Source organism: Nerophis ophidion, unplaced genomic scaffold (assembly GCF_033978795.1).
Source record: "Nerophis ophidion isolate RoL-2023_Sa unplaced genomic scaffold, RoL_Noph_v1.0 HiC_scaffold_127, whole genome shotgun sequence".
NCBI classification, from domain to species: domain Eukaryota; kingdom Metazoa; phylum Chordata; class Actinopteri; order Syngnathiformes; family Syngnathidae; genus Nerophis; species Nerophis ophidion.
The window spans coordinates 212,195-237,076 of NW_026907049.1; the positions used below are offsets into that span (position 1 = coordinate 212,195).

Consider the following 24,882-nt stretch of genomic DNA (forward strand, 5'->3'; position numbering starts at 1 on the left):
CCGCCTGAACAAGAAGTCCTCAATGAAGACAACATTCAGTACTCCTTTTGGACGTTACTGATTCCTTCGCATGCCTTTCGGCATTAACTCAGCAAGCGGAGTATTCCAACGCACAATGGATCAGCTCTTTGCTGGATATCCATTCTCAGTCATCGTCGATGACATCATCATCGGAAGCCAAAAAAGGTGCTTGAACGTGTGAAGGAAATAAACCTCAAACTCAACCCGCAGAAATGCAAATTTCGACTTGACCAAGTATGCTACGTTGGTCATATCTTCAGAAGTAAAGGTTTGAAAGTTGACCCCTCCAAAACTGCTGCTATCACAGACATGCCAGTCCCCACAGATGTCACTTCACTTCACCGTTTCCTGGGAATGGTTAACTATCTTGGCAAGCACATTCCAAACCTCAGTGACATCGCAACGCCACTGAGGAAGCTGACTCACAAAGAGACCGCATGGTGCTGGTTCCAGCAACAACAAGATGCTTTCGACCGCCTGAAAGCATGTCTCTCCTTTCCACCAGTATTGGCCTACTAAGATGTCAAAGAGCCAGTCAGGCTGACCTGTGAGGCGTCATGCTTTGGACTAGGAGCTGCCTCATGTAAAATGGAAGGCCAGTAGCCTTTGCATCCCGCACCCTTACAGAAACAGAAACTTGGTACGCTCAAATTGAGAAGGAGCTTCTAGCTGTTGTGTTTGCATGCACCAAGTTCAGAGACTATGTGTATGGCAAGGCCACCACAGTAGAAACTGACCACCAACCGTTGGGGACTATCTTGAAGAAACCAATTCACAATGCCCCGGCCTGTCTTCAGCGGATGCTGCTACGCTTGCAAAGCTATGACATAAGCCTAATCTACAAAAAAGGAAAGCACATGTACTTGGCTGACACTCTTTCAAGAGCCCCTAATGCAACAGACAGTGAGAGCCCATCTGATAGTAGTTCTTTCGACATCATGTCTGTGAGCTACATTTCTACAGCCCGCCTGGAAGAGCTCAAGAAGCACATGGAGGAGGTTGAAGTAATGCAGACTCAGTGTAGTTATCCAGCGTAGATGGCCTGCCAGAAAGACTCAGCTGCAGCCTGCCATTGAAGTTTTCTTCCCCTACAGAGACGAACTCACTGTGGAAGATGGAATTGTCATGAAAGGGCAGAAAGCAGTCATTCCAACGTCACTACAAAAGAGTACATTAATATTGTACACAAAGGTCACCCAGGCATTGAAGCAACCAAACGCAGAGCAAGAGGTATCATCTTTTGGCCATCAATGTCACGAGACATCACTAAAGAACTACTTTTTTGCACAGTGTGCAACAGCACAAAACCACATCAGCAGAAAGAACCACTTCATCTCCATCCAGTTCCAGACCTTCCGTGGTCCACAGTTGCTACAGACATTTTTGAATGGCGTGGACAACACTACCAGGTGATAGTTGATTCCTATTCTGGATGGTTTGAAATTGACCTTCTACAAAACATCACAGCGACAGTTGTAATTTCCAAAATGAAATAACATTTTTCATTGCACGGTACACCACACACACTGCTATCTGATAATGTAAGACAGTACAAGTGTGAGCAATTCAGGAAATTTGCTGAGGAGCGGGACTTCATCCACACCACCAGTAGCCCAGAGTTTCCCAAGTCGAATGGACTTGCGGAAAGAGCTGTCAGGAGTGCCAAGCAACTGATGGAGAAATCCCACCGGGACAAACCTTTCTTTTTTTCTTTTTTTTTTTTCTTCTTTGTCATGAAAAAGGGACGTTTTTGTCATGAAAAAGGGAGTTTTTTGAGGTTGGTGCACTAGTTGTAAGTGTATATTGTGTTTTTATGTTGATTTAATAAAAAAAAACAAAAAAACATTATTATTATTATTTTTTTTTTTAATAAAAAATTCTTCCGCGGCCCGGTGGTTGGGGACCACTGTTCTAATGTACATACTTGTTCTTATGCTATGTGAACTCACTATGTTCTCTGCTGGATGTACATATCCTACTTAGTAAGACCTACACTGTTCCAATGTCCACATTTCTCTGTTGATGCAATTGCTGATGACTGAAGTACTGATATCAACCAAAGCTCCTCATCCCACCCCCCGGATTGTAAATAATGTAAATAATTAATTGTATATACTATGATGATTAACCTGTGTGATGACTGTATTATGCTGATAGTATATATTTGTACCATGAATTGATTAACATGGACCCTGACTTAAACAAGTTGAAAACTTATTGGGGTGTTACCATTTAGTGGTCAATTGTACGGAATATGTACTGTACTGTGCAATCTACTAATAAAAGTATCAATCAATCAATCAATCAAAAATGATATTTCAAATATATAAACCGTATTTTACTTTAAATCATATATGTATGAAAATAATTAACTTGTACTGTTTTTAATGCACTTATTGTGTTGTCTGTCTAATTGTAATAAATGCAGACGAGGCGTGTTCAACGTTGACTCACACAGCGTGCTCATAACCACATTCTAGCTGTCTGCATGGCGACATACGACACCACTTCACGGGGCTACCGCGCATGCTCGTCACTACTGTTGCATGCTGGGTAGTGTAGTTCTTAAACTCCCTAGCTCAAAACATCACAACTATGACTCTTTGGCCCCGCCCCTACGGACGCATGCTTGGAAGACATGCGCTTTGCGGCAAAGTCCTCCTTTTCTCCACACACGCTTCTAAGCCTCGGCACATCTCCTCACATCGCTACTAACTACACTTTATTCATCTTCCGTGTCAGGATAAATTCCACTCGTCTCAGCCAAATTTGGAGATTATTAGGCCCGTTTAGCTTGATAGTTGTTTGAGCGCGCCAATTAGCTTAGCATGCTAGTTAGCTTAGCTTGTTAGCCGCTAACAAAGAGACGCGGATTTGATCAACACATCGCTTAGTTAAGCTCAAGTGTGAGTGTAAAGTGTTGTGATTGTGTGAAAATGTGCGAAAGAACGATAGCAAAGTATGAGGAAGAACTTTGTTGTGTGAAAATGTGTGAAAGAACGATAGCAGAGTACAAAGAGGAACTTTCTCGGACAAAAGAAGAGAACGAGAGACTACGTCAACTATTGGAAGCTGTTTTCAAGAAACCTCAAGTTGTGTTACACAGAACAGGTTTGTTTACTTCTTACTCTCACATTTTTACTAACTTTATATTTCATCATGAACATGACGTGTTTGCAGCAGTCATTTCCATTAGATCAGGGGTGTCCAAACTTTTTCCACAGAGGGCCGAACACGGAAAAATGTAAGCATGCAGGGGCCATTTTGATATTTTTGATTTTCAAACCATAACAAAATATATGAATTTTTTTTTTAATCCTTAGGGCTCCTGGGGAGCATAGAGGGCCTCAGTCACTAAAATGTTAAAAAAAAGGTCAAATCATTATTATTTTTTTTTATTTAATGCTTACAGTAAATCTCTATATCAACTTGAGGTTGATATAAAGTAAAAAAAATAAGGTTTTGTGCCTTTTCAGTCAAAGACAACTTGTTTTTTCATAGTAAAACTGAAATATGCAGTATTTAGATAGATAGATAGTACTTTATTGATTCCTTCAGGAGAGTTCCTTTATTTAGCAATTCAAGCCCTCAAAGATCAATAATGCAGGACATCATTGATTTTAATTATTTATTATTTTTGAGTAATCACAGTGAAAAGTTAAATAAAATCCTACTAAATATATTTGAGATCCGAATGGTTCCCCACTCATAAAGTGATGCATTTTTATTAGATTTTTTTTTTTTTTTACTTTTAACACTTACATTTAAAGATAAACTTCGGATATATCTGTCGATTTTAAGTTTGAACTATTATTTATTTTATTTTATGCTCTTTTGTCCAAATTTTGATGTTTTTATATGGCAACCACACAACATATGCAATATTTTTCTACATAAAACATGGGGAAAAAAAACAAATAAAGACACGAGGGAAAAAAAACTGCCTGCATGGCAGCTTTGTGTCAACATTGCCACGTTTTCTCATTATATTTCACCTCATTCCACTTTTTTTAAATGTGTTTTTGAATTTTTGCAATACTATCAATTTTGCAATTTTTGCAGAATGTGTGGCGGGTGGGTAAACGATTAGCTGCGGGCCGCAAATGGCCCCCGGGCCGCACTTTGGACACTCCTGCATTAGATAATGTCCAAATAGAGGTGATTTGGCACACTTATAATTAAAAAAACTAAAATAATGTTGTTTTTCATCAGATATATAGTAGTATTGTATATGTCAGTTGTTCTCAAACGTTTTTTGTCATCCCCCACTTTGGACAAGGGGGAGTTTTCAAGCCCCACCTGCCCCCATCGCCACAACAGAACGCTAATGGGGCGGCATAGCTCGGATGGTAGAGCAGCCGTGCCAGCAACTTGAGGGTTGCAGGTTCGATTCCCGCTTCCGCCATCCTAGTCACTGCCGTTGTGTCCTTGTGCAAGACACTTTACCCACCTGCTCCCAGTGCCACCCACACTGGTTTAAATGTAACTTAGATATTGGGTTTCACTATGTGTGTCACTAGAGAAAAGCGCTATATAAATATAATTCACTAATGCCAAGCTTAACATTTTCAAATGTATTGAACATCAAGTAACATTCATGTCAGGGTTTCCCACACATTCATTTATTTGTGGCGGCTCGCCACGAAAGAATTACGGCCGCCACAAATAAAAAATAAAAAAACATTTTCGGCTTTTGACTCGCTTGACCGCTCATAAAAGCAGTGGGACTCTGTCTGTGAATGGAGCTTGTAGTTACATATTATGTAAATATGATATAAATATGTACATAAAGTGTTGTAATTATATTCCAACTCCGCGCTCTTCTTGGTCATTTCCGCCGCAAGAATATAATAATAAAAAAATGTTTTTAAGTGAAATTCCCTCCCGTTCCTCGCGCCCCACCTGTCATGTCTCTATTCCCCACAGGTGGGGCCCGCCCCACACTTTGAGAAACGCTGGTATATGTGGACGGGGGCCCTGCTTTGGTAATAATGTGTACCCCTCTCAGAGATCATATTTAGTTCCACTTCAAACATTCACATGATGGAAAATAAGATGAGATGGTAAAACGTGAACAGTTGTGGAACCTTTTTACTCGGGGGGGGGGGTGACGGGATCTCGTTGGAAGCGCGATGTATGAGCAGACGCCGTTTAGGTAAAACAAAATGGTGTCTGCCAATTTAGTTTACAATGTCATTACGTCAGTAGTTGTCAAACTTTTTTAACCAAGTACCACCTCAGAAAATACTTGGATTTCCAAGTACCACCATCATGAACAGCATTAAAATACAGTAGCATAGTAGGCCTTAATTATTCATTAAAAACAAGGAGGACACATTATTTAACGAGTATATTTAATAATTTTAAATACTGTTGCATTACACACAGTTTGAACATCAACACTGTGTTTGCATGTAGGAATTGATTGATTGATACTTTTATTAGTAGATTGCACAGTTCGGTACATATTCCGTACAATTGAACACCCGAATAAGTTTTTCAACTTGTTTAAGTCGGGGTCCACGTTAATCAATTCATGTTACAAAATGAATTGATTGGAAAATAAAAGACTGTACTTAAATATTACATAGTGCACACTAGATAGTTTCTAGGATGCAGCTTCCTCAGTTGACCTCTGACCTGGTCCACAAAGATGACTAATGTCTGGTGGAGGAGGAGGAGGAGGAGGAGTAGGGGGTTGCAACCATGGCTGGGGGGGAGAAGACGAGGGGGTGGCTGCGATGAGGAAAGGGCTCAAAAGGCAGTAAAAACTTTTTAAACAAAGTGTTTGCTCGTGACATTTTCTGAAATTTGTAGGTATATTCTTGCTATCGTTTTCAGAAGGTATAATATTGTGTTTCAGAATTATGCTTTGACATTTTTGCCGATGACATCTATTAAACAAGACAGGGAGCAAAGTAATCAAACACAGACAGGATTCAATTTAGCTCATGAGGAGAAACGTCTTGGCTGCAACTTCGTACAGTTTCCCACCACGCTCTGACGAGGGAGTTCCACGCGTCCTCGTCTATTTGGGCCTTTTCTGATTACATATCTGCAGATGTTTCTAAAGGGAGGGGGGTCGTAAATGGCTGTCGCACTCGATCATAAACAGTTAAAAGAAAAGGTGCCTTGTGCTGCGTCAGGTTTGCTCCCTCTCCGCTTTGTAGATCTCGGGTCAAGAAAAGGTCTCCTGTGGCTGTCAACAGATCAAAGAAACTGACACCTCCATGTTGCATCCCATTGCAGACAGTGGAGTTTTACAAGCCTTTTGTTTGATAAGATGAAAGACAGTTTTGGGTGTTCTCGCAGGGGACCTGAATTCAATGGAAAACAAAGTTGTTTTATAACTTATATACAATTATTCTGACAATTTTGTTATTATTGTTGATATTATCTGGAATCAATTATTGGTCGCAGTAAAGTAGCAAATTGGGTAGTTTTTAGCTCTAAATGGGGTATTTCAACAAGTAAACAGTACAGTAGGTACTAGGTTTATACATGTGTAATGCCCATAAGGGTATTCCAGTACAATATGCCGAGATGAGATGTGTAAATATCAAAATATTACTTGAAATCAATTTTTGGCAGCAGTAAAGTGGTTGTTTTGGTATATTTTAGCTTTGTAAAGGGTATTTCTACAAGTATACAGTACAGTAGGTACTTGATTTATATATATGTAATGCCCATAAGAGTATTTAGTAAAATATGCAGAGATGAGATGTGTCAGTATCAAAATATTACTTAAAATACATTTTTGGCAGCAGTAAAGTGGCCATTTGGGTAGATATTTGCTCTAAAAATGGTATTTCAACAAGTAAAAAGTACAGTAGGTACTTGATTTTGATATATGTAATGCTCATAAGGGTATTTTAGTAAACTATGCAGAGATGAGATTTGTCAGTATCTAAATATTACTTGAAATCAAATTTTGGCAGCAGCAGAGTGGTTGTTTTGGTATATTTTCGCTTTGTAAAGGGTATTTCTACAAGTATACAGTACAGTAGGTACTTTATTTATATATATATGTAATGTCCATAAGAGTATTCTAGTAAAATATGCAGAGATGAGATGTGTCAATATCAAACTATTACTTAAAATACAATTTTGGCAGCAACCAAGTGGTCAGTTGGGTAGATATTTGCTCTAAAAAGGGCATTTCAACAAGTAAACAGTACAGTAGGTACTTGATATTGATATATGTAATGCTCATAAGGGCATTCTAGTAAAATGCGTGTGTGTAAATACGCGATGTGTAAATATCTAAATATTACATCAAATCACTTTTTGCTTCAAGATTGTTTATTGTCATATGCACAGTTAAACAGTTTGCCGTACGATGAAAATCTTACTTTGCTAGTCCACCCTTCAACAAGTCACACGGTACTTAGCTAAAAATAAAAAATAAAAATGTATATACAAGGCACAGTAAGTAACATAACATTATTGCACATTCTGATTGACAGTCAACAGTATAAATATGGGGTTTTCACCCTGTCCACCTTTGTCCCCCCTATGTACAGAGGTGTGTACTGTGCACTCCTTCTCCGTGGGTCAATAATCATCTCCTTGGTCTTGTCTGTGTTCAAGGAGAGATTATTATCCTGACACCAGGCCACCAGTTCCGCTACCTCCCTTCTGTACACTGCCTCAGATCCCCCGGTGATCAGTCCGACGACCGTAGTATCCTCTGCTAACTTGATGATAGTGGTGTTGTTCTGGGAGGCCACACAGTCGTGTGTGAAGAGGGTGTACAATAGGGGGGTCAGCACGCAGCCTTGGGGGGTCCCAATGCCTAGAACCTTTGTGCCTGATGTCTGGTTGCCGATACTGACTGACTGGGGCCGGTTTGTGAGAAAGTTCAGGACCCAGTCACAGAGAGTTGGTGTCAGACCAACAGTGAGGAGTTTAGCAGTGAGTTTTTGTGGGATGACCGTGTTAAAAGCAGAGCTGTAGTCGATGAATAATAGCCTGGCATAGGTGTCCTTGCCCTCTACGTGGGTGAGGGTGGTGTGGATGACGGGGTTGACTGCATCCTCAGTGGACCGGTTCTGCCGGTAGGCAAACTGTAGAGCAGGGGTCACCAACGCGGTGACCGCGGGCACCAGGTCGCCTGTTAGGACCAGATGAGTCGCCCGCTGGCCTGTTCTAAAAATAGCTCAAATAGCAGCACTTACCAGTGAGCCGCCTCTATTTTCTAAATTTTATTTATTTACTAGCAAGCTGGTCTCGCTTTGCTTGACCTTTTTAATTCTAAGAGAGACAAAACTCAAATAGAATTTAAAAAATCCAAGAAAATATTTTAAAGACTTGGTCTTCACTTGTTTAAATACATTCATTTTTATTTTTTATTTGCTTCCTATAACTTTCAGAAAGACAATTCTAGAGAAAATATACAACCGTAAAATTGATTTTAGGATTTTTAAACACATTCACCTTTTTACCTTTTAAATTCCTTCCTCTTCTTTCCTGACAATTTAAATAAATGTTCAAGTTTTTTTTTTTTATTGTAAATAATTTTTATTGTCTGTATTGTATTGTGTTGTAAATATTCATGTTCGAAATAAACTAAAGAAAGAAAGAAAGAAAATAGGAATAATAAATACTTTTTAATTTAATTCTTCATTTTAGCTTCTGTTTTTTCGACGAAGAATATTTGTGAAATATTTCTTCAAACTTATTATGATTAAAATTCAAAATAATTATTCTGTCAAATCTAGAAAATCTGTAGAATCAATTTTAAATCTTATTTCAAATTCTTTTGAATTTCTTTTAAAATGTTTGATCTAGAAAATCTAGAAGAAATAACGATTTGTCTTTGTTAGAAATATAGCTTGGTCCAATTTGTTATATATTCTAACAAAGTGCAGATTGGATTTTAACCTATTCAAAACATGTCATCAAAACTCTAAAATTAATATTAATCAGGAAAAATTACTAATGATGTAACATAAATAATTTTTTTAATTTTTTCAAAAAGATTTAAATTAGCTAGTTTTTCTCTTCCTTTTTTTTTGTTTGAATTTTGAATTTCAAAGAGTCGAAATTGAAGATAAACTATGTTTCAAAGTTTAATTTTCATTTTTTTCGTATTTTCTCTTCTTTTAAACCGTTCAATTAAGTGTTTTTTCACAATTTATTCTCTACAAAAAAACTTTCCGTGAAAGGAAAAAAAAGTTAGGACGGAATGACTGACAGAAATACCCATTTATATATATATTTATATATATATATATATATATATATATACATAGATTTATATATTAAAGGTAAATTGAGCAAATTGTCTATTTGTGGCAATTTGTTTAAGTGTGTATCAAACTGGTAGCCCTTCTCATTAATCAGTACCCAAGAAGTAGCTCTTGGTTTCAAAAAGGTTGGTGACCCCTGCTGTAGAGGGTCCAGTGTGTCTGGGATGGTCTTCTTGATGTGTGACATGACTATCCTCTCGAAGCACTTCATCACTATTGGGGTGAGTGCAACAGACAGGTCACAGTGTTTTTCTTTGGCAGGGGCACGATGGTGGTGGTCTTGAAGCAGGTGGGCACAACAGCTTGTGTTAGTGACAAGTTGTATATGTCAGCAAGTACGTCAGCCAGCTCTGATGAACACACCCTGAGGGCCTGGCCAGGGATGTTGTCTGGGCCGGCTGCCTTCCGTGGGTTTGTTTTCTTCAGAACTGTACGTACCTCTGCTGTTGTCACAGTGAGCGGTGGGTCCTGCGTGGGCTCCGTGGTCAGAACCCCTCTCTGTTAGTTGGTGTTGAGGACCTCGAAGCGTGCGTAGAACTCATTCAGCTCATCTGGCAGTGAGCGTTGGCTGTTTGTGACCCCCCTGCTCCCCTGCTTGTGGTCTGTGATGTGTTGCAGGCTTTGCCACATGCGCCGGGAATCTGTGTTGAAGTGGAATCCCTCCAGCTTTTGTCTGCATTGTCCCTTGGCCTCGCTGATGGATTTACACAGGTCATATCTGGCCTTCTTGTAGTCCTCAGCGTTGCCTGAGAGAAATGCAGTGGAGCGGGCATGTAGCTTGGACCGAACATTAATCCAGGGTTTTTGGTTTGGGTATATCTTGTATTGTTTTTGTGGAACAATGTTTTCCACACACGTACTGATGTAGCCAGTTACACCGGAAGCATGTTCCTCTATGTCAGGGGTCGGGAACCTTTTTGGCTGAGAGAGCCATTTAAGCCAAATATTTTAAAATGTATTTCCGTGAGAGCCATATAATATTTTTTAACACTGAATACAACAAAATGTCTGCATTATTAAGTAAGATCAACATTTATAGAGTATAATATGTCACAAACTCGCATGGCAGCAGTTGTAGTGGCACCAAGATGCAGGAACCAGGAGAGCGAAGAACAGGTAAGATGAGGAAGGCGCAAGACAAGCAGAAATAGAAACATGCTGATTGGCAGCAGGTGTGGACCGGCGGCCAACCAACAGCAGGTAAGGGGAAAAAACACAGCGCTCAGCGGTACAAACAGGAAATGGAAACAAAATAAGAGCACTGATGGAAAGTAAATACAAAACAAAGAAGCACGAACAGAAATGAAGTGACAGATCTTCACACAATAAGTCTCTTATTCTTTTTTAATAAAAGTTTCATTCGGAAGCTCACCGATGATGAATAAAATGCTTCTTACCATTAATGCGACTTCTTGAACAGGTGCGGTAGAAAACAGATGGATGGATTAAAATGTATGAAGTGAAGTGAAGAGAATTATATTTATTTAGCGCTTTTCTCTAGTGACTCAAAGCGCTTTACATAGTGAAACTCATTATCTAAGTTACATTTAAACCAGTGTGGGCGGGCACTGCGAGCAGGTGGGTAAAGTGTCTTGCCCAAGGACACAATGACAGTGACTAGGATGGCGGAAGCGGGGATCAAACCTGCAACCCTCAAGTTGCTGGCACAGCCACTCTACCAACCGAGCCATGCCGCCCCTAATACTGATTTTAAAAGATTCACAGCACAAGACAGAGAAAAAAGACAAGTAAAATCGTTAAACGTTGACAATCCCTTATATTCCTTAGAACTGACCCATATATTCAAATGCAAATGACAGGTATGATTATTTTGTTGATTTTAAATTCTTAAAATCTGCCTGGAATATTTGTCCTCTATTCTGTTTACAATCATACGGAGCCCCTAAAGGGAGATGGATGTTTTGCGAGATCTTGCAATACTTTGGTATGAGAATGTTTTATATTTTGAACGTTATTTTTAACACTGTGATTACCAGCGGAATTATTCATTACTTATCATGTTAAGCAATGTCAGCTAAGATTTATCTAAGAGCCAGATGCAGTCATCAAAATAGCCACATCTGGCTCTAGAGCCATAGGTTCCCTACCCCTGCTCTAAATACACAGTACCATCATCCCTCTGAGCAGCAGTTTTGAACATGTCCCAGTCTGTACTCCCAAAGCAGTCCTGAAGCACTAGTTCAGTGTCTTCATTCCAAACTTGAACAGTTTTACTCACTGGGGGGGCTTGCTTGAGACGCTGTCTGTACGCTGGATATAGAAAAGCTGAGATGTGATCAGATAGTCCAAAGTGTGGTCTGGGTACAGCCTTGTAGGCTCCCCTCACGTTGCAGTACACCTGGTCCAGGGTGTTTTTCTCCCTCGTAGTAAAGTTCACATATTGATGGTATTTTGGGAGGACACTCTTTAGGTGGTTAAAATCCCCAGCTGCCGTGAACGCAGCATCAGGGTGTGCGGTCTCTTGTTTACTGATGACGTCATGCAGCAGCTTCTGGGATGCTGTCCAAAAGCCAGGTTTCCGTGTAAATAAGAGCACAGCATTCTCTCAGTTCACGTTGGGATGTAGTCCTGGTTCTCAGCTCATCCAGCTTGTTGTCGAGTGAGCGCACGTTAGCTAGCAGCAGGCTAGGTAGTGGTGGTTGTGTAGCTCTAGCCTTTAGCCTAGCATGTAGCCCCGCCGTCTTGTTGTTGTTGTTTTGTGGTTAGCTGGCTCTCGTCGTAGCAGAAAGTTGAAGTCCGTCAGACTAGAAGTGACCTCTCAGTGAGCTTTTCCAATGTCCAGAAGTGCATCTCTGTTTTATCTCAGTGTTGCGTGCAAAAACTTTGCATTTAGGATGCAAATTAGTACTACAAACCCCGTTTCCATATGAGTTGGGAAATGGTGTTAGATGTAAATATAAACGGAATACAATGATTTGCAAATCCTTTTCAAGCCATATTCAGTTGAATATGCTACAAAGACAACATATTTGATGTTCAAACTGATAAACTTTTTTTTTTTATGCACATAATCATTACCTTTAGAATTTGATGCCAGCAACACATGACAAAGAAGTTGGGAAAGGTGGTAATGAATACGGATTAAGTTGAGGAATGCTCATCAAACACTTATTTGGAACATCCCACAGGTGTGCAGGCTCATTGGGAACAGGTGGGTGCCATGATTGGGTATAAAAGCTGTTTCCGTGAAATGTTAAGTAATTCACAAACAAGGATTGGTAGAGTGTCATCATTTTGTAAGCAAATTGTCGAACAGTTTTAGAACAACATTTCTCAACAAGCTATTGCAAGGAATTTAGGGTTTTACCATCTACGGTCCGTAAAATCATCAAAAGGTTCAGAGAATCTGGGGAAATCACTGCACATAAGCGATGATATTACGGACCTTTGATCCCTTAGGCCAGGGGTCAGGAACCTTTTTAGCTGAGAGAGCCATACAAGCCAAATATTTTAAAAAGTATTTCCATAAGAGCCATATAATATTTTTTTTAAGACTGAATACAACTATTATTCTATCTTATTTCAATTATTGTGCAGAAATATTGGGAAATACATATCATAGCAACATAATGCTTTTATTTCACAGAAACGAGCAATTTGTATAATTTTTAAAGTACGATATAGAGACCACACAAAACCACTTCATTAGGTCACAATTACTAAAACTAAAAGACATTGTAGAATTGAATAGTCTATTAATGATGTTCAAACGAGAAATACAATTCTTCCAAAGGACGTACACAAGTTGTGTGTTCACATCTGGAGATGAGAACCACAGAAGGCCGTATGACTTTAAACATCCAAGAGTGCCAACAAATTTGAAACAAATGTGCTTGTCTGTTGTTGCTGTGAAAGCATGATATTCTCTAAACAAAGACTTAAAAAGCTGTGAGAATACCTTTGTTTTTAAAAAGAGTTATAAAAAGAGAAAACTGGAATTATATCAAACTGAATTTTGATTTAGATTGGACGTGTCATTGTGAAAATACTTAAAGGAAAATTGAAAAGTATGTTGGAGTTCGGGTGTTGTTGGAGGGAACAGTTATAAAGTCATCGAAAATAATTTGTGTTAAAAAGGGGGGCAGATAAATATAAGAATATTATTCTTCCATCTGCTCCTTTCTGATCATGGAAATGTATAAGAAACAAAAAAAACAATGAAAGTGTCAATTGTACGTGGCTTGTATATATGCATTTTAATGAAAGGAATAACAATAAATGATGATGATGCATTCATTTTTAAGTAAGTCCAACATTTTTTTGAGTATAATAAGTCTCTTATTATTTTTAATAACATTGTTATTCTGAAGCTAACCAACAATAAATAAAATACTTCTTACCATTAATGCGACTTCTTGAACAGGTGCGGTAGAAACCGGATGGATGGATTAAAATGCATGAAAATATTTTATATTTTGAACGTTATTTTTGACACTATGATTACCGGCAGAGTTATTCATTACTTACCATGTTTAGCAATGTCAGCTAAGATTTATCTGAGAGCCAGGTGCAGTCATCAAAAGAGCCCCATCTGGCTCTAGAGCCATAGGTTCCCTACCCCTGCCTTAGGCGGTACTGCATCAAAAACTGACATCAGTGTGTAAAGGATATCACCACAGGGGCTCAGGAACACTTCATAAAACCACAGTCAGTAACTACAGTTGGTCGCTACATCTGTAAGTGCAAGTTAAAACTCTACTATGCAAAGCCAAACCCATTTACCAACAACACCCTGAAACACCGCCGGCTTGGCTGGGCCCGAGCTCATCTAAGATGGACTGATGCAAAGTGGAAAAGTGTTCTGTGGTCTGACGAGTCTTCATTTCAGATTATATTTGGAAACTGTGGATGTGGTGTACTCCGGAACAAAGAGGAAAATAACCATCCGGATTGTTATTGGCGCAAAGTTGAAAAGCCAGCATGTGTGATGGTATGGGGGTGTATTAGTGTCCAATGCATGGGTAACTTACACATGTGTGATGGTATGGGGGTGTATTAGTGCCCAAGGCATGGGTAACTTACACATGTGTGATGGTATGGGGGTGTATTAGTGCCCAAGGCATGGGTAACTTACACATGTGTGATGGTATGGGGGTGTATTAGTGCCCAAGGCATGGGTAACTTACACATGTGTGATGGTATGGGGGTGTATTAGTGCCCAAGGCATGGGTAACTTACACATGTGTGATGGTATGGGGGTGTATTAGTGCCCAAGGCATGGGTAACTTACACATGTGTGATGGTATGGGGGTGTATTAGTGCCCAAGGCATGGGTAACTTACACATGTGTGATGGTATGGGGGTGTATTAGTGTCCAAGGCATGGGTAACTTACACATGTGTGATGGTATGGGGGTGTATTAGTGAACAAGACATGGGTAACTTACACATGTGTGATGGTATGGGGGTGTATTAGTGCCCAAGGCATGGGTAACTTACACATGTGTGATGGTATGGGGGTGTATTAGTGCCCAAGGCATGGGTAACTTACACATGTGTGATGGTATGGGGGTGTATTAGTGTCCAAGGCATGGGTAACTTACACATGTGTGATGGTATGAGGGTGTATTTGTGCCCAAGGCATGGGTAACTTACACATGTGTGATGGTATGGGGGTGTATTAGTGAACAAGACATGGGTAACTTACACATGTGTGATGGTATGGGGGTGTATTAGTGTCCAAGACATGGGTAACTTACACATGTGTGATGGTATGAGGGTGTATTTGTGCCCAAGGCATGGGTAACTTACACATGTGTGATGGTATGGGGGTGTATTAGTGCCCAAGGCATGGGTAACTTACACATCTGTGAAGGCACCATTAATGCTGAATGGTCCATACAGGTTTTGGAGCAACATATGTTGTCATCCAAGCAACGTTATCATGGATGCCCCTGCTTATTTCAGCAAAACAATGCCAAGCCACGTGTTACAACAGCGTGGCTTTGTAGTGAAATAGTGCATGTACTAGACTGGCCTGCCTGCAGTCCAGACATGTCTCCCATGGAAAATGTGTGGCGCATTATGAAGTGTAAAATACGACAACAAGACCCCGGACTGGGCTTCACGGTGGCAGAGGGGTTAGTGCGTCTGCCTCACAATACGAAGGTCCTGTAGTCTTGGGTTCAATCCCAGGCTCTGGATCTTTCTGTGTGGAGTTTGCATGTTCTCCCCGTGAATGCGTGGGTTCCCTCCGGGTACTCCGGCTTCCTCCTACTTCCAAAGACATGCACCTGGGGATAGGTTGATTGGCAACACTAAATGGGCCCTAGTGTGTGAATGTGAGTGTGAATGTTGTCTGTCTATCTGTGTTGGCCCTGCCATGAGGTGGAGACTTGTCCGGGATGTCCCACGCCTTCCACCCGATTGTGGCTGAGATGGGTGCCGGCGACCCCAAAAGGGAATAAGCGGTGGGAAATGGATGGATGGAAGACCCCGGACTGTTGAACGACTGAAGCTCTACATAAAACTAGAATGGGAAAGAATTCCACTTTCAAAGCTTCAACAATTAGTTTCCTCAGTTCCCAAACGTTTATTGAGTGTTGTTAAAAGAAAAGGTGATGTAACACAGTGGTGAACATGCCCTTTCCCAACTACTTTGGCACGTGTTGCAGCCATGAAATTCTAAGTTAATTATTATTTGCAACAAAAAAAAAAAGTTTATGAGTTTGAACATCAAATATGTTGTCTTTGTAGCATATTCAACTGAATATGGGTTGAAAAGGATTTGCAAATCATTGTATTCCGTTTATATTTACATCTAACACAATTTCCCAACTCATATGGAAACGGGGTTTGCATAATAAATAAAAAACGTAAATGTTGTCAGGAGGACGACGCAAAGACGTCAGTCACGGGGGGCGCCATCTTGGAACAAAGTCATTGTTGATATAATATGCCTTATTTTTTTGTGAAGTTCAGTGATTATTGACTAGATTATTACTTTGGGAAGGTGAGAGAAGAAGAGTTGTGGTCTTGTGAGAATTGTCTGCATTCACACACAATTCCTTGAACAATTGCCTCATCTACTTATTATTATTATTATTATTATTATTATTAAATGTATCTTACCATATTGCCCAAAGTTTTAACTTCCCCTTGGGGATTAATAAAGTACCGTATTTCCTTGAATTGCCGCCGGGGCGCTAATTAATGTAAAACCTCTTCTCACTCCGGCACTTACCAAAGGCATGCGGTGTATTTAGGCCTGCGCTTAAAAATTTGAGTGTGATGTAAGGATACATCATGAAAAGCACATTTAATAAAAAAAAGTTATTATGGTCTTACCTTTACTTATAAATGATGTCTATGCGCAGCTCCTTCTGATCAAAAGCATCGATAACTTGTTTATAGAAGTCTTCCTTATCTTTCTTCAGTTTTAAAAGTTTCTCTGTCTCGATGGAGATCTTCCATTATTACCTCCTGCTTCGATTGAAAGTCCAGTTTAGAAAACTGTTTTATTTTAGATATGTAATCCTCCATGTTAAAAGTGCAAGCGAGAGGAAAAAATAAACACACGCTGCTCACTCTTGCTGCTTGTTGTCACTTCTTCTGCAGCCGAGTAGTCACAAGAAGGATCACTAGCGCCCTCTACCACCAGGGGGCGGGAGTCACTAAATGACTCATATTTGACACACGCAGCTACGGTAAATTAATAAAATGCTGCTTACTGTTCTTTTTAGCATATTCAATAGCTTGGACCTTAAACCCTACTGAATAGCTCTTAATCGTCTTCCCTTTATGCGATTTCAAATTATTGAAATCAGCCTCCTCCATTTTGAAAATGATGACAGGTGAAGTGTCACTCGTGACGTGACAAGTTTGACCCGACGGGAATTGTAGGCATATGCTAATTATTTGGCGAAACGAGTTTGACTCGGCGTTAATCATGAGCCGGCGGTAATGCTAAGCATGCGCTAATTAGTTTGCGAAACGTGTTTGACCCGGCAGTAATTCTAGGCAGGCGCATACTATATACCCGGCGGCAATTCAAGGAAATACGGTATGTCTGATACTGATTCTGATTGAATGTGTGGACTGCATGAATGATGCCTTCTCAGTTCTCACTCTAACGCAATTTGAATGTCTAGAAACACACTAAATTAATATAATCCATTATTACTAATATTAATAAGGTTAAAAAGTTATCTTTTGAAGGTGTAGTCAGTAATCTGATTACTTCTTCCCAGTTTAACTGTGGTGACACTATCTAAATGAAAGCAAAACAGATGTCATCTTTCTTGGCCAACATGTTGACTGTGCTCATGCTTCTTTTATAACAGACATGTCTCTTAAGATGAATAGGAAAATGACTAATTATTGTCCACCAGCAGGGGGAGCTCATCACTAGTACTACTGTGTGGAAGCTGGCATGTAGTACATTATTTCCTGTGTGTGTATGACTTATTCAGAGGGAGAACAGCAAACTTTTACGTATGGCGTCTACCATTAAGGATTGCAGGAATGACTTTTAGGATGTTTTTATATGAATAAGGTGGATTGGATGTTGGCCTAGGAAGGTATTCCCCTGAAGGTCTTCTGCATGTGTCAGCTGGAAGTACCCTGACTGCTGTGAGGGGAAACTGATGAGATTGTGAAATCATTTCTTGGTGTAGGACAATGTCTCATGTGATTGAGCAAAGCTGGACTTTTCTGAAGAATGTTTGTTTTCTCCTGTTCCACAGACCTCAATAAAGAACATCTTCCTCATGAGCAGGAAGAAGAGCCACAGCCCCACCACATTAAAGAGGAAAAAGAGGTACCACATTCCCAACACATTAAAGACGGAGGAGAGGACCCACAGCCCCCCCACAATAAAGCGAAACATGAGACGCCACAGACCCATAATGTTAAACTGACCCTTCACAATAAAAGGCAAGCGGAGGACCCACTGATCTTACACATCAAAAAGGAAGAGGAGGATCCACTGACCCCTCACTTTAAGGAGCAAGAGAACCGACTGACCCCTCACATTAAAAAGGATGAGGAGGACCCACTGACCCCCTGCTTTAAAGAGGAAGAAGAGGACCAAGAGCCGCCGCACATTAAAGAGGAAGAGGAGGAAGAGGGCATCAGTCAGCCTAAATGGTTGGAGGAGTTCCCAGTGACTGGTGTCCCTGTGAAGAGTGAAGATGATGAGGTGAAAGGTGAAAGTGAGGAGAGGGGAGGGGGGGAGCCTCCAAGCAGCAGCTCAACACAACACATGACAACAGAAGCTGATGGAGACCACTGTGGAGGATCACAAGCAGACAAGCTCTTAGCTCCACTATCAGATAGTGAGGACACAACGTCACACTCTCCTGACACTGATGATGAAGACTCTAAAGATGATAAGACATGTCACACTGACAACACTCACTTCGCATCTTCTCTCTGTCACAAAACCCTTAAATACCGTAGTAGTCTGAAAACACACATGAGAACACACACTGGAGAAAAACCTTTTTCATGTTCAATCTGCGGTAAAGATTTTACTCAGAGGCCAGATTTTAAAGTACACATGAGAACACACACTGGTGAAAAACATTTTTCCTGTTCAACCTGTGGTAAAGGTTTTACACACAGTAGCAAATTGAAAAGACACATGAGAATACACACTGGTGAAAAACCTTTTTCCTGTTCAATCTGTAGTAAAGGTTTTACACGAAGTCAGAGTTTGAAAGAACACATGAGAACACACACTGGTGAAAAACCTTTTTCCTGTTCAATCTGTGGTAAAGGTTTTACACATACTAACAAATGGAAAAGACACATGAGAATACACACTGGGGAAAAACCTTTTTCCTGTTCAACCTGTGGTAAAGGTTTTACACGAAGTCAGGGTTTGAAAGAACACATGAGAATACACACTGGTGAAAAACCTTTTTCCTGTTCAACCTGTGGTAAAGGTTTTACAGAAAGTCAGAGTTTGAAAGTACACATGAGAACACACACTGGTGAAAAATCACATTCCTGTTCAATCTGCAACAGAAGCTTTAGTGAGCGATCAACCCTTGTAGCACACATGAGAAGACACCCAGGAGAGAAAGTGTTGAGTTGCAGTGTGTGTGGTGAAAGATTGTCTTCTAAGTACCAGTGTAAGAAACACAAGTGTGCTGGTGAGAACAGCAGCAGCAAATGAAACTGCAGGATTTGAAATAAACTGTCCAGACTTTCATTTTGACTTTCTAACAACATCAGCACATATAACATGTGTGACATTGTTGTTTGTCTAACAATCTGGTTAATATGATCTTTACATTTATAGATTACATAGTTTGAAATATAAAAGTATTACATATTTGTACTTGTAATTGTTGATAACCCCATAGATTATCACCTTTATATGATATACATATGTACTGGTTCACATCTGAAACATATTCTGGACCACTTCAGGAAGCATATTATTATTTACTTTATACATCATTTAAACAGTTGTCTTTTATACAATTTTAAAATGTGTGACTTTATGAATCATTTGTTGGGTCTCTGTAATCCATGTTATTAATAATCTTCATTACTCTCTTTTGTAATAAGATGATTGTGTTGTGATTATTTTATATGTATGTCCCCAGACCTTTATGCAATATAAAAGTGAGAGAAAATGGCTGAATTGTTTGAGGAAGGATTTATTTTGTTTTTGTTTTTTTTACAAACTGACATTTGTGGATAAAACAAAAATTCCCATTAATGGGTTTCAATTTTTTTTTAATGTATGTATTCTTTTTAAACATCCACAAAACTATATCGACATGAATCAAAGTTCAGAGTGTCAGTAAAAAGCTAATATTGTACATCATCCCACAGATATTTACTTTGCATTCTGTTGGAGCCAAATTTCTTTATTTGTTTATTTAGTTTTTATTTAGTTTTCTGTAATTGATTGCTGGCCTCAGGTCATGCTGAATTTCCTTTTCGGCAGATTGCTCCGCCCACTTCCTCTTGAGAACCAGGAGATGTTGACAGGGATGGGACCGTTGCTATGGTGCGGTTGCTATGGTAACGTCATTTAATTGGGTTCAGGTGGGAACACTGGAGGGGCGACTGCATGGAGGACACAAACTGTTTACAAGCTTGCTGTGTGTGGTCAGGTCTCACTGCTGTGACAATGTTGCATCCAAGTCAAGGTCAGCATACTTTATGTTCTACAGCCTACATGTCATTTCAGTTTGATAGCCAAAAATAAACTGATTGTCATATCCAAACATATTTCCACAGTACTGGACATTGAATCATTTGCACGCTACTACAACTCAACATGTACTACTATCATAAGTCAACTTAACTACTACCATAACTCAACCTGTACTACTATCATAAGTCAACTTAACTACTACCATAACTCAACCTGTACTACTATCATAAGTCAACTTAACTACTACCATAACTCAACATGTACTACTATCATAAGTCAACTTAACTACTACCATAACTCAACCTGTACTACTATCATAAGTCAACTTAACTACGACCATAACTCAACCTGTACTACTATCATAAGTCAACTTAACTACTACCATAACTCAACTTGTACTACTATCATAAGTCAACTTAACTACTACCATAACTCAACTTGTACTACTATCATAAGTCAACTTAACTACTACCATAACTCAACCTGTACTACTATCATAAGTCAACTTAACTACTACCATAACTCAACCTGTACTACTATCATAAGTCAACTTAACTACTACCATAACTCAACATGTACTACTATCATAAGTCAACTTAACTACTACCATAACTCAACCTGTACTACTATCATAAGTCAACTTAACTACGACCATAACTCAACCTGTACTACTATCATAAGTCAACTTAACTACTACCATAACTCAACTTGTACTACTATCATAAGTCAACTTAACTACTACCATAACTCAACTTGTACTACTATCATAAGTCAACTTAACTACTACCATAACTCAACCTGTACTACTATCATAAGTCAACTTAACTACTACCATAACTCAACCTGTACTACTATCATAAGTCAACTTAACTACTACCATAACTCAACCTGTACTACTATCATAAGTCAACTTAACTACTACCATAACTCAACCTGTACTACTATCATAAGTCAACTTAACTACTACCATAACTCAACCTGTACTACTATCATAAGTCAACTTAACTACTACCATAACTCAACCTGTACTACTATCATAAGTCAACTTAACTACTACCACAACTCAACCTGTACTACTATCATAAGTCAACTTAACTACTACCATAACTCAACTTGTACTACTATCATAAGTCAACTTAACTACAACCATAACTCAACCTGTACTACTATCATAAGTCAACTTAACTACTACCATAACTCAACCTGTACTACTATCATAAGTCAACTTAACTACTACCATAACTCAACCTGTACTACTATCATAAGTCAACTTAACTACTACCATAACTCAACTTGTACTACTATCATAAGTCAACTTAACTACAACCATAACTCAACCTGTACTACTATCATAAGTCAACTTAACTACTACCATAACTCAACCTGTACTACTATCATAAGTCAACTTAACTACTACCATAACTCAACATGTACTACTATCATAAGTCAACTTAACTACTACCATAACTCAACCTGTACTACTATCATAAGTCAACTTAACTACGACCATAACTCAACCTGTACTACTATCATAAGTCAACTTAACTACTACCATAACTCAACTTGTACTACTATCATAAGTCAACTTAACTACTACCATAACTCAACTTGTACTACTATCATAAGTCAACTTAACTACTACCATAACTCAACCTGTACTACTATCATAAGTCAACTTAACTACTACCATAACTCAACCTGTACTACTATCATAAGTCAACTTAACTACTACCATAACTCAACCTGTACTACTATCATAAGTCAACTTAACTACTACCATAACTCAACCTGTACTACTATCATAAGTCAACTTAACTACTACCATAACTCAACCTGTACTACTATCATAAGTCAACTTAACTACTACCACAACTCAACCTGTACTACTATCATAAGTCAACTTAACTACTACCATAACTCAACTTGTACTACTATCATAAGTCAACTTAACTACAACCATAACTCAACCTGTACTACTATCATAAGTCAACTTAACTACTACCATAACTCAACCTGTACTACTATCATAAGTCAACTTAACTACTACCATAACTCAACCTGTACTACTATCATAAGTCAACTTAACTACTACCATAACTCAACTTGTACTACTATCATAAGTCAACTTAACTACAACCATAACTCAACCTGTACTACTATCATAAGTCAACTTAACTACTACCATAACTCAACCTGTACTACTATCATAAGTCAACTTAACTACTACCATAACTCAACATGTACTACTATCATAAGTCAACTTAACTACTACCATAACTCAACCTGTACTACTATCATAAGTCAACTTAACTACGACCATAACTCAACCTGTACTACTATCATAAGTCAACTTAACTACTACCATAACTCAACCTGTACTACTATCATAAGTCAACTTAACTACTACCATAACTCAACCTGTACTACTATCATAAGTCAACTTAACTACTACCATAACTCAACCTGTACTACTATCATAAGTCAACTTAACTACTACTATAACTCAACCTGTACTACTATCATAAGTCAACTTAACTACTACCACAACTCAACCTGTACTACTATCATAAGTCAACTTAACTACTACTATAACTCAACCTGTACTACTATCATAAGTCAACTTAACTACTACCATAACTCAACCTGTACTACTATCATAAGTCAACTTAACTACTACCATAACTCAACCTGTACTACTATCATAAGTCAACTTAACTACTACCATAACTCAACCTGTACTACTATCATAAGTCAACTTAACTACTACCATAACTCAACCTGTACTACTATCATAAGTCAACTTAACTACTACCATAACTCAACCTGTACTACTATCATAAGTCAACTTAACTACTACCATAACTCAACCTGTACTACTATCATAAGTCAACTTAACTACTACCATAACTCAACCTGTACTACTATCATAAGTCAACTTAACTACTACCATAACTCAACCTGTACTACTATCATAAGTCAACTTAACTACTACCACAACTCAACCTGTACTACTATCATAAGTCAACTTAACTACTACCATAACTCAACCTGTACTACTATCATAAGTCAACTTAACTACTACCATAACTCAACCTGTACTACTATCATAAGTTAACTTTACTATCATAACTCAACCTGTACTACTATCATAAGTCAACTTAACGACTACCATAACTCAACTTGTACTACTATCATAAGTCAACTTAACTACAACCATAACTCAACCTGTACTACTATCATAAGTCAACTTAACTACTACCATAACTCAACCTGTACTACTATCATAAGTCAACTTAACTACTACCATAACTCAACATGTACTACTATCATAAGTCAACTTAACTACTACCATAACTCAACCTGTACTACTATCATAAGTCAACTTAACTACGACCATAACTCAACCTGTACTACTATCATAAGTCAACTTAACTACTACCATAACTCAACCTGTACTACTATCATAAGTCAACTTAACTACTACCATAACTCAACCTGTACTACTATCATAAGTCAACTTAACTACTACTATAACTCAACCTGTACTACTATCATAAGTCAACTTAACTACTACCACAACTCAACCTGTACTACTATCATAAGTCAACTTAACTACTACTATAACTCAACCTGTACTACTATCATAAGTCAACTTAACTACTACCATAACTCAACCTGTACTACTATCATAAGTCAACTTAACTACTACCACAACTCAACATGTACTACTATCATAAGTCAACTTAACTACGACCATAACTCAACCTGTACTACTATCATAAGTCAACTTAACTACGACCATAACTCAACCTGTACTACTATCATAAGTCAACTTAACTACTACCATAACTCAACCTGTACTACTATCATAAGTCAACTTAACTACTACCATAACTCAACCTGTACTACTATCATAAGTTAACTTTACTATCATAACTCAACCTGTACTACTATCATAAGTCAACTTAACGACTACCATAACTCAACCTGTACTACTATCATAAGTCAACTTAACTACGACCATAACTCAACCTGTACTACTATCATAAGTCAACTTAACTACTACCACAACTCAACTTGTACTACTATCATAAGTCAACTTAACTACTACCATAACTCAACCTGTACTACTATCATAAGTCAACTTAACTACTACCATAACTCAACCTGTACTACTATCATAAGTCAACTTAACTACTACCATAACTCAACCTGTACTACTATCATAAGTCAACTTAACTACGACCATAACTCAACCTGTACTACTATCATAAGTCAACTTAACTACTACCATAACTCAACCTGTACTACTATCATAAGTCAACTTAACGACTACCATAATTCAACCTGTACTACTATCATAAGTCAACTTAACTACTACCATAACTCAACCTGTACTACTATCATAAGTCAACTTAACGACTACCATAACTCAACCTGTACTACTATCATAAGTCAACTTAACGACTACCAT

General features: G+C 38.6%; 1 protein-coding gene across 1 annotated transcript; it reads left to right on the plus strand.

Moving 5' to 3' along the window:
- The first annotated feature begins 2,634 nt into the window (after nt 1-2,634).
- Nucleotides 2,635-20,482, plus strand: LOC133547489 (zinc finger protein 391-like). The gene is made up of 2 exons (XM_061893177.1): nt 2,635-3,132; nt 17,977-20,482. The coding sequence occupies exons 1-2, from the start codon at nt 2,958-2,960 to the stop codon at nt 19,410-19,412; spliced, it is 1,611 nt and encodes a 536-aa protein (XP_061749161.1). The 5' UTR covers nt 2,635-2,957; the 3' UTR covers nt 19,413-20,482.
- The last annotated feature ends 4,400 nt before the right edge of the window (nt 20,483-24,882 follow it).